This window comes from Diabrotica virgifera, chromosome 6, assembly GCF_917563875.1.
Source record: "Diabrotica virgifera virgifera chromosome 6, PGI_DIABVI_V3a".
Taxonomy (NCBI): Eukaryota; Metazoa; Arthropoda; class Insecta; order Coleoptera; family Chrysomelidae; genus Diabrotica; species Diabrotica virgifera.
The window spans coordinates 47,795,517-47,811,339 of NC_065448.1; the positions used below are offsets into that span (position 1 = coordinate 47,795,517).

Here is a 15,823-nt window from a genome sequence, read left to right on the forward strand (position 1 = left end):
CTCTCTCTCTCTCTCTCTCTCTCTCACACACACCACCACTTTTGCCTCGCCGCATTGCTCAGTGTCGGTCTGGCAGCCTTCGAAGATAGAAGTTCCGGTCGCCGTTACCGCCAATGTTAAATTTATGATGCTATGATACGTTTTTTACATGCAAAATGGATTTCACTTATTGACATTTATCGACATTTAATTAAAGTTTATGGGTGAAAGTATCTACATATCTTTTCAACGCTGACGGAGGGGCAGCGCCGAAAAATCTTTTAATTTTCTAAAGCTAGTTATTTCACAGTTGATTACTGTGATTGTATAGAGAAACATACTGCGGTCGGTCAAGCGAAACGTAGAACAGGGGTTACTGACAGCTTGTCAAAGTTGCTTACCTGCGGAGGTAATTAAATCCATTTACTAAGGCCGAAAATCAGTACACACATTCTAAATTGAATATAAATAAAAGTTATTATAGTCGGTCAGCTGTATAACGGGACAGAGTCGGTCGATCGGCCCCAATGAATGTACAGGGATATTAACTATATTTTGACCCCCTTGTAAACTGCTTTATTTACAGGATTAGAAAAAAATGTAAAATACAAAAGTTATTCGATTTTTTAATTATGGTTTTTTGACATATATATCGTACTAGTGACGTCATCCATCTGGGCGTGATGATGTAATCGACTATGTTTTTAAATGAGAATAGGGGTCGGGTCGTGTGCTAGCTCATTTGAAAGGTTATTCAATTCTCTATGCAGTAATATAAACATTAAGATCAGTATTTATACAGCGTGTCCAAAACAAACTTTTGAATTATTAATTAAACAATTAATTTAATTAAAAATAATTTTTTTGGACACCCTGTGTAAACAATCATGTTAATATTTATATTACTCAATAGGGAATTGAAGAACCTTTTAAATGAGCTAGCACTCGACCCATATTCTCATTTAAAAAAATTGTCGATTACGTCATCACGCCCACATGGATGACGTCACTAGTACGATATATATGTCAAAAAATCATAATTTAAAAATTGAATAAGTTTTGTATTTTACATTTTTTTCTAATTCTGTAAATAAAGCAGTTTAGAGGGCGGTCAAAATATAGTGAATAACCCTGTACATCCATTGGGACCGACCGACCGGCTCTGTCCCGTCATACAGCTGACCGACTATAATAACTTTTATTTATATTCAATTTAGAATGTGTGTACTGATTTTCAGCCTTAGTAAATGGATTTAATTACCTCCGCAGGTAAGCAACTTTGACAAGCTGTCAGTACCACCTATTCTACGTTTCGCTTGACCGACCGCAGTATGTTTCTCTACACAATCACAGTAATCAACTGTGAAATAACTAGCTTTAGAAAATTCAGAGAAATTTTTCAGCGCTGCCTCGATTAATATTTCCTTAGAATAACCAAAAAGTTTCTTTTGGATGAGATATTTGAAATTAGAAGTCATACTAATTTTTTTTGTTTCACGCCTGTAACTTATTAAAATAAACATTCTAGAAGTTTTCAGAGACTTTCGGCCCTCGGTAATGAAGTATAGTAACCTTTGATTCTGCGTTTAAATGGTTCAAAAATACTTACTAGTTTTCTCAGGTTTCGAAAAAAATGAATACATTTAAAACATAATATTGAACATTTTGACAGGCGACATTTTGCGCCTGTGCCCTTAATTATAGTCAGAAAAAATTAGATCAGGTACCCCTTGCTTGTTACCATATTGTTAACATACTAAGTTACATATTAGTCTGGACAGATTATCGGAGAACAGGCCATTTTTGGGAAAAGCTATTTACCAGCAATTTTATTGCTGGAATCGAATCTTAATAATGCCGGTTTTTCCAACAAAATCTTTAATTATCAACTAAAATTTTAGATAAGTAATTGTTTATTAATAATTAAATAACTTGGTAGCATAAAAGCTCTTTTCGTATAGATTATAATTCCAGAAGCAGATGGAAATTGAATGAAAAGTTTAGCAACAATTGAATTGTTAATTAAAAATTTACGGTCGCTATAATAACCACAATAATTATGATACATAAGAATAACTATGATTCTTGTATAAAAAGACACTGTACTTAACAGAATTGAAATTGGACTATTTAAGCGGCCTCAGGAATATTGTAAAATTATTAACAATTTTTTGGCTTATAAACAAATAGAATATCTCGGGAAATATTAAATTAAATTAAATCACGAAAACGGTAATGGAAAAAAGCGACAGGACAGGCACTTCTTTTAAAAGAAAAACGTTTAATTGTGATGAGTGGTTCCTGAGATACAACCGGTCAAAGTTGACCGGCATTTACGGCAAAGATATAAACAATAGGAGAAAATGTAATCCTAAAGTTTAAAATTGATATACGTTAAAAAAAAGCAGTTTCTCGGCTTCCCATGGAGCAATTTTGTTCATTCTTTGTTTGTTCCCAAGTAACTCAAGTTGCTTGTAAACTCAAGTAAATGTCAAAGTTGCTTTTGTTTTGTTATAATAAATTAATTTATTTATTATAACAAAATTTTTAATTTGTTTAAATAGAGATTGTTTAAATAATTATACAGCTTTCAAATAAGAATATTTGTGTTTTTAACGTTAAAAGGTACACTTACAGTAAGTCTATCTAAAAAAAGTCTACAACTGGAAAAATATGTAGTTTTCTTTTCTTATAAGTAAAATAATCTCTTATAACAAAACAAAAGCAAGTTTGACATTTAGTAATGCGTTAGTTTAGATGGCTCTACTCGAGTTACTTGGGAACAAAAAAAGAATGAAGAAAACTGCTCCACGGGAAGCCGAGAAAATGCATTTATTTAACGTATACCCATTTTAAACTTTGGGATTACATTTTCTCCAACCTAATTTTTGATTGGAATTTTGCTATTTTTGGAAATATATATGTTATCATTATTTTAAAGATATGAAAATTGGTGTGAAGAAAGAGGATAAAAATAAAAAGGTGAGGGTTCGAAAATTATTATCCTATTGTTTATATCATTGCCGTAAATGCTGGTCAACTTTAACCGGTTGTATCTCAGGAATCACTCACCACAATTAAACGTTTTTTCTTTTAAACGAAGCGTCTTGCCGCTTTTTTTCCAATACCGTTTTTATGATTTAATTTAATTTAATATTTTTCGAGATATTCTATTTGTTTATAAGCCAAAAAATTGTTTATAATTTTAAAATATTCCTGAGGCCACCTAATTGTCCAATTTCAATTCTGTAAAGTACATTCGATAGGTACAGTGTCTTTTTATACAAGAATCATAGTTATTCTTATGTATCGTAATTATTGTGGTCATTATAGCGACCGTAAATTTTTAATTAACAATTCAATTGTTGCTAAACTGTTCATTCAATTTCTATCGGCTTCTGGAATTATAATCTATATGAAAAGAGCTTTTATGCTACCAAGTTATTTAATTATTAATAAACAATTACTTATCTAAAATTTTAGTTGATAATTAAAGATTTTGCTGGAAAAACTGACATTTTCCGGGAATTATTTTCGTCGAAGTAAATCCAGAAAAACACGTCTCTATGCAGAATTTAATTACGGTGAATTTTTATTTGGGTGTTTTTGGTGTAAAGTTAAAATCTTTGGAGTTATAGAGCAAAAACTGAAAAAAAACACGATTTTCGGGCACCATTTTGTTTATAAAAAAAGTAGCACACTATCTGCGGACTTTGCTTACCTATATTATTAATATATACAATAATAAAATTCTATTCCAGCAATAAAATTTGCTGGTAAATAACTTTTCCTTGTATATTGCTAATTAGCCCAGAGTATATTCAATATAGGCTTGGATCCCGCGTACCAAAAAAAGTTGATTAATAGCAGGCTGAAAATTTGTTAATAGCTTACTTAACGGTGTCTCGTCGAACAAACTTTGATGTATGGAAACACTGGAACAGGGGAAGTTTTAATTGTGGAACAGGTTAAAAATTTGGAACGTCAGACTACGAAATCGTCCCATGTATTTTGCCGGATAGAACTTCCAATTGATTTGTTACTCTTTCATTAAACTCTCATGCAAAAATCAGACTGGTATTTATCACCAACTGGGCATTTTAATAAGTCCGACACGTAGAACATGTCAAATGACAGGTGATAAATAGCAGTCTGATTTTTGCATGAGAGTTTAATGAAAGGATAACAAATCAATTCTAAGTTCTGTCGGACAAAATACATGGAACGTTTTCGTAGTCTGACGTTCCAAATTTTTAACCTGTTCCACAATTAAAAATTCCCCTGTTCCAGTGTTCCCATACATCAAAGTTTGTCCGACTAGACACCGGTAAGCTATTAACAAACTTTCAGCTTGCTATTAATCAACTTTTTTTGGTACGCAGGATCCAGGCCTAATAATTTTTATCCATTAAACAGATCGGTGCAGATCAACGTTATATAGCATTTTATACCGTCTTATACTATACAAAATTGTATATGAATACATTTTGATTTACGTGTATTGTAATTTTATTTGATTAGACTTTTGTATGAGAACAATAAAGCAATCACTAAATTACAAAATAAAATTGTAACGGTCACGTTACGAAAGTAGCTCTTTAATAATTATTATTATTATTTTCCCTCGGTCTCTCATTTAAATTCTCGTATAGGACCACTGAGGTGACGTCATACCTCGGTGATGGAACGTACTCCACCTATCGAGAATGATTTCGTTTTCTGAGAGAGTTTGACGTTTACCTTGGCGGAGAAGCGCCTCTCGTTCTTTACTTGACTGTTGGCTGTTGTGTCGAATAGAGGTACCATATAGAATGGCGGATGATTTCATCCAACTTATTTTATAACATCAAGCAATTTAAAGTAAAGTAAAAAGTTACCACCAAGGATTGTCTGGAGTGAGGAGACATGTGGGTGACAACTCCTGTTGGAGTCTAAATAGGAATCCTTCGCCATTTGGGAGAAACCCTACCATGAAGTCATAGACCTTATTTGACCACCTAGAGAAACCACTACAGCCACAGTCAAGTCATCATGGGAGTATGTCTAATTGGGAGCAAGCTATGGGAGCGTTCCAGCTCAGTTTTCGTCTTGGCACCTGGGCCTACAGGAGTCATGGGTCGCACCATCCTGGTGCATCATTTTCTAGGATGCAACCGCAACCTTTTTAGGAATCATTGGGATTCGTTTGGAAACAATTAGTGTGTTTTAGTAACTATTGTTTTTTTTATATTTCAGACTATCTGTTAAATACACTATGTTTTTTCCAGATTTAGGTTACCTCTGGTTTTTTTTTGACATATTTGTATATTAGATTATTTGGTTCCCAAACTTTGTATCTACGGTAACTTCTTGTGCACAGGAATAAGCGTAGAGAAAATTAGGTTTTTAATACTTTATTATTGCTTTGATATTGGTTTATGTAATTCGGGTAAATTTATATTTTAATATTACTAGCTTGTTTCCCAACTATTTTACTGTTATTTGCTTTATTCCATTTGTTCGGTTAATTTATGTCATCGTCGGTATTTATCTCAACTTCATTTCTATTTCATTCCTTATACTTAACTTTATTTATTCATTACTGTATTTTCCCTTAGTGAGGCTTGGGCCTATTTATTTGTAGTATTTTCATCTTTGTCAGTTTCCTTTAGTTGTACGTAGCAGGCGTACTATAACCATTTGGTAGAAGACTTATGTAATTTTGTACCCTATATGTTATTGAAAGGTACTTATACCTGTAATTTTGTAACAGGTAACATTGTTGTTATCTTAGGTTGAACATAACTTTTGCAAACTTTTGTCATGTTAGAGTCACATAATATGAACTTGTTTAACTCAGAGATTGTTAAAAATCTGGTAGTTCATTTTAATAAATGTTTATTTATTTTGTATATCATTTATTTTTATTACTCCTTTATGTTCATTATTACAGGTTTAATATATTTAATATTTGACAGCAGTGTAAGATACCTGGGAGAATGATCGAAGATCATTTTCATGGCGCCCATGATTTGTTAGATTTATTTATTTTGTTCGTCTTTAGCAATTATCCATCTTCATTCAGTTTCAGTACATTATTCTTATTTTATTATTTCATCTTTTAGTCATCATTACTATCTATATAGAGCTACTGTTCTTCGACAGGCATGCAAACGAGCCGTATCCATCCTTGAGTGTCAAGTGGTTTTCTTGCATCTCTTGCTAGCCAACTCTATTCAGTTTGCCTCTGTCTCTTCCCACTTCTACTTCTATCCCTTCTAATCCCCATTTCTTCAGTACTACTGAAAAGTAGTAAATTTTTTTCCTACTGCAGCTTCTCAACGTAGAAGCCACTTCACCCTTTTCTTTACACACCCCACATTCTCTTCTTTTCAGCCACAACTATTTAGTTACCTAGTTAGTTTTTCTTTTCCTTACTTCTGTTGGAGTATATCACTCCAACAGAAGTTCATTTTGTTATAAAATGTCTATTCATCGCGGTGTTTTCGGGGTAAACTTAGAAAAGCTACAAAATAAGGCTACATATTTGCTATACCGCTATTTAACCTATTTAGCGAATATGTACCTAATGAGAGTGGTTTTTTGATGAGTCTTAAGACAATTTATAGATGGAATTATGGTGTCTAATCGACGGTTTGACACAATGTTTATCGCCCAAATTGAAGGTAAACGTACACTGATACTTCACAAATTAATCAAAGTCAGTGAAGAATATAGATTATTAATTAATATACCCAAGACAAAAACATTGATAATTATCAACAAAGCCAACAAGAGAATAATGTGTACTTAAACTGTAATCGATAATGTTATATATCTGGATAATTCCATCAAGAACAAAATAACTGTAAACCGAAAAATCAACAACGTATTCAGATGTGCAGAATAGTTTTATCCATTTTGGAAAACTACAAATATACTTAACGAAAATACTAAGATTAATCTAGTAACAACTTTTGTTTCCCTTTTACATATTTATACACATATGCACCCAAAACTGCATCGTTAGAACGCCCGTTAAAAACGACACATTTGGGCATGGTGTTTGAAGAAGAATTCTTGGAATAATTGGGATAGCTAGAAATACAAGTACATCAGTTAATGATGAGGTGAACAACATACGAGGCTCTATGGCTTCGTATTAAGTTCGGATAAAATAAATCCTGAAGTTAAATAAATAAAATTGAACAAAATCTCCAGATCCCGCTGATCATCCTGACCTGATTATATGTGAATAGAGATGTCAGAGATGTATCTTTTGAAACGAAGCTACGGTAGATAGTAAATTAAAAGAGTGAGAAACAAGCAAATATTAAATTAAAGGTTATAAGATCTAGGTTATAAGAAACTAGGAAGAAATGGAGGAAGACAGAAGACACCTAACCTAACAGTTATATAAAAATGGAATAGAGTAAGTAGCACGGCTGATATGATAGGGATATTAAATGACAATGTAGAAAATGTTGCTTGTAGCCTATAAGAGAACTTGATGATCTTAAAGAAAATTTTCGTCAAAATCCATATTGTTCAAAAATAGATTGCTGTACTTCTTATGAGTTGTAACTCTTATGAGTTGTAACTCTTATGAGTTGTAACTTCATAATATAACAAGACATGAAGCGTCATTTGCAATTTACAGCAGTCAGAATGGAAAGAAATTTTCAAATGGGACCCCAGAAGAGTAGAAATGCCATTAACAATGATAAAATCGTATGAATTAAAAACTTCTTTGACGGAGATTACACTATAAATGACCAAAACCATAAGATATTAATAATCACTTACTTTTAAAAATAGACTTCACCCTAATGCTTCTAAAACCAAAGTAGCCAACTTCCACCTAAACAACAATCTGCCGTCAAGAATACTTCAGGTGCATTTTGATAATACACGATTCAACCACAATAAACATCCAAAATATCTAAGCGTGACTTTGGACAAACCATTAGGCTTTAGAGAACATTTAAGTACACTTTCCGAGCAGAAAAAACTACAAATATCATTCAGAAGCTCTGCGGCACAACATGGTGCATCGGCATCCACACTCAGGTCCTCAGGCTTAGCTTTTTGTTTATTTTGTTGCTGAATATTGCGCACCAATATGAATAAACAGTGACCACGTTCAAAAGATTGATGTCCCGCTAAATAACACCACGAGAATAATCTCTAGAGTAATCAAATCTACACCAACCCATTGGCTACCAGTGCTGAGCGACATTCCACCATACACCTTCGCCAACTCAATCTGTTAACTAAAGAATATAACAAGATCATTAGCAACACGGCGCAGCCGATTCATAACTATATAGAAGATGCCAAAGTCGACTGCGTTCCAGAAAATCTCCAGTACAAACCGCAGAATCGGCTGCAGCCACCGGATTAAACATGATCACCAAATGGATCCATGCATGGTCGGAAGCTCAACCAAATACAGTTATACCTTGCATCACAGAGACACCTCCTGGATTTGACCTACCACGTAACACCTGGTGCACACTTAACCGCATCAGAACTCAACATGGTCGATGTGCGTATATGTTGCACAGATGGGGTAAGTACCATCACCGTCATGCATCTGCGGCGAGGTTCAATCTATCAAGCATACAACGGAGGAGTGCCACCAGTTGTTTATTGTAATCTTACAAATGTGTAAAACGCTAAATAAATAATTACTTACCTGGTATATAAGCGCCAGCCGATCCAAAAATACCATATAAATATCTAAGAACTAAAAAGGATATGTATTCAGGGGTGAAGGCTACACTAACACCCAATATTAATTGCAAAATAGCCGACCAACAGAAAATTGGCTTTCTACCGTATTTGTCTGCCATTTTTCCTAATACCACAGCACCTGTAAATACTCCTATCATGTAAATAGATTGCGCTAAGGCTCCCATCCACCTAAAAATAATGTATTTCTGTATAAGTTTTAATGTTTTTAAACAAAAAAAAAGACAATAACCAGACAAACATTTCGTACTATAAGTTTTTTTACTTATACAAGGTGTCCCAAAAGTAGCGGAACGGTCGAATATTTCGCTTACTAAACATCGGATCGAAAAACTGAAAAACACGTTTTCAATCATTTTTAAAACTCTATCCAATGGCATCAAATACGATCCCCCACTCCACCGCTTAGAGGTGGGGGGGGGGGGGCAACTTTAAAATCTTAAATAGAAACCCCTAGTTTTCATTGCAGATTTGGATTCCTTATGTAAAAGTAAGCAAATTTATTCGAAACATTTTTTCGATTTGTGGATAGATGGCGCTATAATCGGAAAACACCGTTTATCGTGATACCCAGGGTCGTAACAGAGGCCCCCGCAGCGTAAAGCTTGCGGGGGGGGGGGGGGCAATTGAGCAAGGGCCCCATCTTGTCGTCCGATATTATGTAAAAATCTGTTATAGGTATTATATGATTTTACTTTGTGTGTTTAAATTTAAAAACGTAAATTTCTAAATAGGCGTATTCGGCAAGTGAATTATCTCATATCTAGAAACTTAATCCTTTCCGGTTTCACGAACTTTTATGGGTGACGACAATAAACTATAATGCTTTTTACGTGACTATTGAAAGATTTGAGAATTGTGATTTGCCGAATTTTAGAACAATATTTCTAAATCTAGAAATGGGTTTTCTCTTTAATCTTTACCTACGTTTAGTATTTCGATACAATTATCCAGAGGCGTAACAGAGGCCCCCGCAGCATGAAGCTTACGGGGAGCCCCAATATGTCAAGGGCCCCATCTTGTTGTCTAATACATATATGTAAAAATGTGTTGTTATATTATTTGTATACATACGTTTTTTAAGCAGTGCAGTATTGAAAATGAAGTTGTCCATCCGAATTAATAAAATTTTAGATATATTCGCTGATAGTAGATAGTGGACGAAGAAAGTTGTTCATCTCATAGAATAATACTAATGTAATAATTTATTAATTTTTGTTCCACTTCAAAGTTGGATTTATGCCGTTGATTGCTTTTACTTCGTGGAGTGACACCACTGCGTGGGGTGAAAAACATACGTTTAAAATAAGTCCGGAAATGTATAAATTGACTAACTATAAGCAACTTTTGTTTTATAGAGTTTCTTTATCTATGTTAATACTTTTCAAGTCATTTGCGAGTGAAAATGTTTATTTTTCAACAAAAAAACAACATTTTCAGACGGGTTTTTCGCAAATAGCTCAAAAATAAGTATTTATCCAATTAAATATTAGATATCGAAAAAATATTTGTAGCAAAAATGTAGCTTATAAGATAAAAAAATGTGTACTTATTCATGAAGTCTATTGACATAGTAAAAGCACAGTTAAAGCTCATGAAAAATTATTCTTATTCGTCCAATTCCAAATCGAATATTTCAACCTGAAATAACCAAAAAATGAAACAATTTTCGGGAAAAACTCATAAAAACTTTTTTAAATGTTTCAAAAAAAAGCTTTATTTTTATTTTTTTATAAAAGTTTCTAGCACTTTTTAGTTACACAACAACTTTAAAAGTTTACACTTTTTTGGTAAAAAAAATCGTGAAAATCTGCCCTTACTTCGCACCCCAAATAAAATTTATCATTAGCGCTTTACCATTTACTTTAAATATTTATTGTTTATACAATGATTTGTAAGGTTGACCGGTTCGAAGTTCTTATTTTTGAAAAAATTTGGTTTCATAGTAAAAAAAAAGTTTTTTATTTTGAAAAATGCCTTTTTTTCAAAATAACTTAAAAAATATTAGTGATACGAAAAATCTCAAAGTAAAGAAATGTAGGTCTTGCTTTTATAAATATTTTGGCTTTATTTTGTTTTTCTGTAAGACAAAAATTGGTTAAGATCTGGCTGTTTCAAATTTGCATATACACGTGATTAGTGACTCGTTCAAGCCCTTTCAACTAGAATCCTTTTAAAAATAAGCACTTTGAACCAGTGAAACTTACAGGTCATATAAAAAAGTTAAGTAATTTGTAAGGCCATAATGATTAGTTTCATTTGGGGTGCTAAATAGGGGGAGGTTTTCACAATTTTTTTACCAAAAAATGGGATTAACTGTATTTTGAGCGTAACTGGCTTAGTTTTGATGCTAGAAACTTTTGTAAAAAATAAAGCCGCTTTTAAACACCATAAAAAAATTCTAATGAGTTTCCCCGAAAAGTATTTCATTTTTTGGTTATTCACGTTGAAATATTCGATTTGGAATTTGACGAATAAGAAAAACTTTTCATGAGCTACAACTTTTCTTTTACTGAGTCGACAGACTTCATTTTGTTTCATTTTTTATCAGCTAGATACGTTTTTGCCTTTTTGCTAACAATATTCTTTTCGATCGAATACTTACTCTTTGAACTATTTGCGAAAACTCGCCTAAAAACGTGGTTTTTTTGTTGAACAATAAACAGTCTCACTCATAAATAACTCGAAAAGTCTTGAGTTGACCAATTCGGTGATGACACTGAAAATTACACGGTTGTAAATTTTACGTTGATTTACTTGGCTGTAACACATATAGGTATTTGTTACACATGTCGCATTTAGTAATTTTTTAAAGGGGTCCCATTTCCAATTCTGCGGGGGCCCCGACGGAGTTTGTTACGCCACTGGTGATACCATAGATAAATTATAGAAACGGTCTAATATCTCGAGAAATACACTTCCAAATGAAAAACCTGAAAATACGTGTTTAATATTTTTCAAAAAACCTATCGAACTACACTAAATATGACCCTCCACCCCACCCCCTAGAGGTTGGGTAAGGGGTAACTTTAAAATATTAAATAGTATCCTCCATTTTTTATTACAGATTTGGATTCGTCATGAAAAATTAAGAAACGTTTATTCGAAACATTTTTTAGAATTGTTGACAGATGGCGCTAAAACTGGAAAAAGACGATTTAGTTAGCGGTATAAAACGGGACACTATTTAGCATCTATTGGCCTGTACCTATCCACTTTTTAAATTAACACATCTAAAAAAGGAAGTGAATTGTTGTTTTCGTTTTCGATTTTGAATTTGATTTATTCTTCTTTCGACGATTTGATTTTTCTTCGTATAAAAATAAGATTTAACTTACGACATTCCACAAGAAAACAGTTTCAAAACATCGTATATCTATTCTAAGTATTCCCTGATTTGTGTATTTATTCATACTGGTTCCCTATGCTTAGAATAATACTAAGTTCATTAAAAATGTATATCTAAACATTTTCAATAATATCTTGTTGGAACTTTTACCACGCTGAGAATATGAGTTGTGAATTATTTAAAATTCTCTCATCTTAATTTCCTGGGCATCCTGTTTGATTTATAAAGGACATCGCACACATCTTATGGAAAATATAATGTCACTCAAATTCAATAAAATTTATACGAATAGATTCGTTTTAAATTAACGGTCAAATCTTATCATTGCGACAACTCTTAATTATGATTAATTACGGCGCAAATTGCAATTAAAGTTTATCGAAATCACATTTTTTGAGTCAGTAAAACTGTCAGTTACAATCACTATTGCTCTGGGTGCTATTCAAAAGAGCTTAAACCCCGCTGGGCCTAAGCGGATTAGTGAAACTAATCCGCTGATTTATGGAGTACCGACAATTTGGGTATTATAAAATATTTTTTCTCTCTCTAACTTATGTACGTATCCATTTGATTTCAGATTTATTTATATCAATTTCTGCTCTTATTATTGAAAATATGGAGTTGGCGCAATGATAAGATTTGACCGTTAATTTAAAACGAATCTATTCGTATAAATTTTATTGAATTTGAGTGGCATTATATTTTCCATAAGATGTGTGCGATGTCCTTTTCCCTATGCTTAGAATAATACTAAGTTCATAAAAAATGTATATCTAAACATTTTCAATAATATCTTGTTGGAACTTTTACCACGCTGAGCAGATGAGTTGTGAATTATTTAAAATTCTCTCATCTTAATTTCCTGGGCATCCTGTTTGATTTATAATTTTTGGAAATCTCGGGAGGTTGTAACCAAAGAAAATATTCCACCTGTTGTCAATCTGATGGTATGGGAACGATATTTATTGTCATTTTCTGTGCTACTTCGATTGATAATTTACTTTGTTTATTAAGTTCATGTTTCTTCTAGGATTTGTTTGTTTTGTTACTTTGGATACATTTTAATGACACGCAAAAAACGATGTTATGTTTTATATCATCAAGTCATGAGAATCGCAGATGATAATTTATGGTTTATTTTATATGACGAAATAAAAAATACATCATCTGATGTGTTACATGATTTTACCCCGGTTGTATATCACTTTTTGTGTAAAAATAAATAAATCGAGAAAATTCGACTTACTTAATGAATTTTAATTTTTAATAAAATCTTTTACTCTGGTAAAGATTCTTCATACTTTGTTTATTAGTTTTTCTTTAAATTTTTTAAATTTGTTTGTTAGATCTACGTATTGTTCAATATTCTACTGTTTTTTACTTATATGCAAATTGGCCCATTCCATCCTTGAATTTTCTAGTGGTCACTCTCGTGTATTAAGCCTATTTTAAAATCACTTCATTATTAATTCATTACATCTCTTACAGCCTTTTGCTGTATCCTTCTCCTAATTTTTGATACATTGATGCCCAATCAGGAAGAATCCTTCTAATAGTTTTGTTACAACTTGCTTGTTATTCCCGGGTTCACTGACTCTTGAGTACACATTCATTAAAATATTTAATTTTTTTCGAAATATAATAATAGAATTTTTTTTAAAAGTGGTACAGGATATGCAACCAAAATTTACAGAACACCAAACCACACCAAAGAGTCATATTTAAATTGCCTTCCAAACCACAACCTAAATATCAAAAAGGGAGTTATCAAATGAGACATATCAAAAACAGAGACTTGACAAATCACAGATATGTAAGCATGCCTGGGACAATGGGTACAATGGAAAGATTCATCAATAATCAGGCGATAAAGAGACATGAATAATAAACAAATTAAAGAAGCAACTCTCATACTCATACTACTTAACGAAGAAAAATGTGTAGCAAACCCATCAGCAGAATGTAACTGGCTCAGGTTGCCTATACTAAAAGAGGAAGTCAGCAACAAGAATATACTAATATTAACGAATTAATAAAAAGACTGAGACACATCATCTACAATTATACATATGTAATACATATAAAATACACACTACATAGACATAGAGGGTGCGCCAAACATCTGGTTTTCTTTGATTACGGCTAAACTATGGGATATACAAAAAAATGTTTTTAATAAAACTAATGTATATCAAAACCGTCTATAATCTAAAATTATTTTAGATTATACAGTGTGAGTCAGAACGACGGTATGAACCAAAGTTGTATTTTTTTAAATGGAACACCCTATATATTAAATCATTTTTGAATATAGTTTTTAAAAATATGAAAAATGTGAATAAGGTCTTATAGGCCTAAAGTTAATAATTTTCGAAATATGTATTTACATTTTTATTGAGAAAAATGGTAATATTTATAGGGCTGTGGATTATGTTTCCAAAGTAATAAAAATTTAAGTGGTAGGTCAAAGTTTTTATAATATAGTGTCATTTTTAAATAATTTAATATCTTTTACTTATAGCCATAACATATACAGTGTGATCACTATTTGCAAATTCAAAATTTTCTCATTTTTTTTAATGGAGCACCCTGTATATTAGTATTGCATTTTGTAGTAAATATTACAACCTTTTTTTGGTATGAGGTTGTTTGTACCGGGTGTCCCAATAAGAATGGCTCTCGGCCATATCTCAGGAACCGTTTATAGTAGAGCTTTGAAATAAAAAATTTTATAACAAAAGTTGCCTCAGGAAAAGCCTGGAAATTATTTTCATAATTGTGTGTCCACCGCTAGAGGGCGTAATTGAATATCAAAAATAAAAAAATCTAAATTTTACAAAATTTTCCTAATGAAGGGGCACTGGAAATCCGATTATTGTATTCTTCATCAAATTCTGCGCATATTTGATTTAACAAGTTTAACTCTACCTTTGCAAATAAGAGGTGGGGGTGAGTGGGAACCTTGTTATGAAAAAATGGCTGTAAGTCCGGTTCTGCTAAATCAAATTTTGAAAACTGGGTCTTGTTGAAGACAGATCTTTTTCTTCAATGTAAGCGTGATAATTTTGAACCATCCTAATAAGTAATAAGCCAGCTGGGAGGCGTTATTTAATTTTTTTTTCAGAAATCTAGTTTTCTTTGGAAAATATTAAATACAAACATGCATTTTTAATACCATATTACAAAATTAGACAAAATTAGCAACCGAATAGCGAAAACCGCATGTTAATACCTTTTTTCTATCTCGAGATATCTTACAAAACGTGTAAATTTAAAAACATACCTGTTACTGTCACCGGTAAACGAAATTCATTAAAATTAGTGTGCTATGGAAACAACAAAGAAACATTTTCCAGCTGTCAACGTATATTAGGTCTTTTCAACGCTTCTCATTTGTTTCGAGCCTCGTTCATATCTCGAATATTAATATTATACACGGATTATACGGCATATGACAGAGGCTCGAAACAAATGAGAAGCGTTGAAAAGCCCTATTACAAAGAAATAAAAACAACTATTTAGTGATGACATAAACGTTCAAATTTTTGCCCATCATTTTCGTTGCAAACATTTACTCTTTCAAGAGTAGATTGAACAGCAGTCTCAATTTCTGCTCTCGATATGCTTTGAATGGCGTTTAGTATTCTCTGGATAAAGGCGGGTTGACATTACTAGTGAATAACGAACGTGGCTCACGCTTACGTATTTTGCCCGTGCTATTGTTAGATATTTAATTATCTATTTTCAAACTCGAGCAGTACA

General features: G+C 32.4%; 1 protein-coding gene across 1 annotated transcript in view; it reads right to left on the bottom strand.

The window, feature by feature from the left end:
- The window catches only part of LOC126885966 (organic cation transporter protein), a 194,016-nt gene that overhangs the window by 25,849 nt on the left and 152,344 nt on the right, over positions 1-15,823 (bottom strand). The window contains exon 4 of the mRNA XM_050652804.1: positions 8,657-8,883. Within this exon, the coding sequence (XP_050508761.1) occupies positions 8,657-8,883 (227 nt within the window). The remainder of the gene's footprint in view (positions 1-8,656; positions 8,884-15,823) is intronic.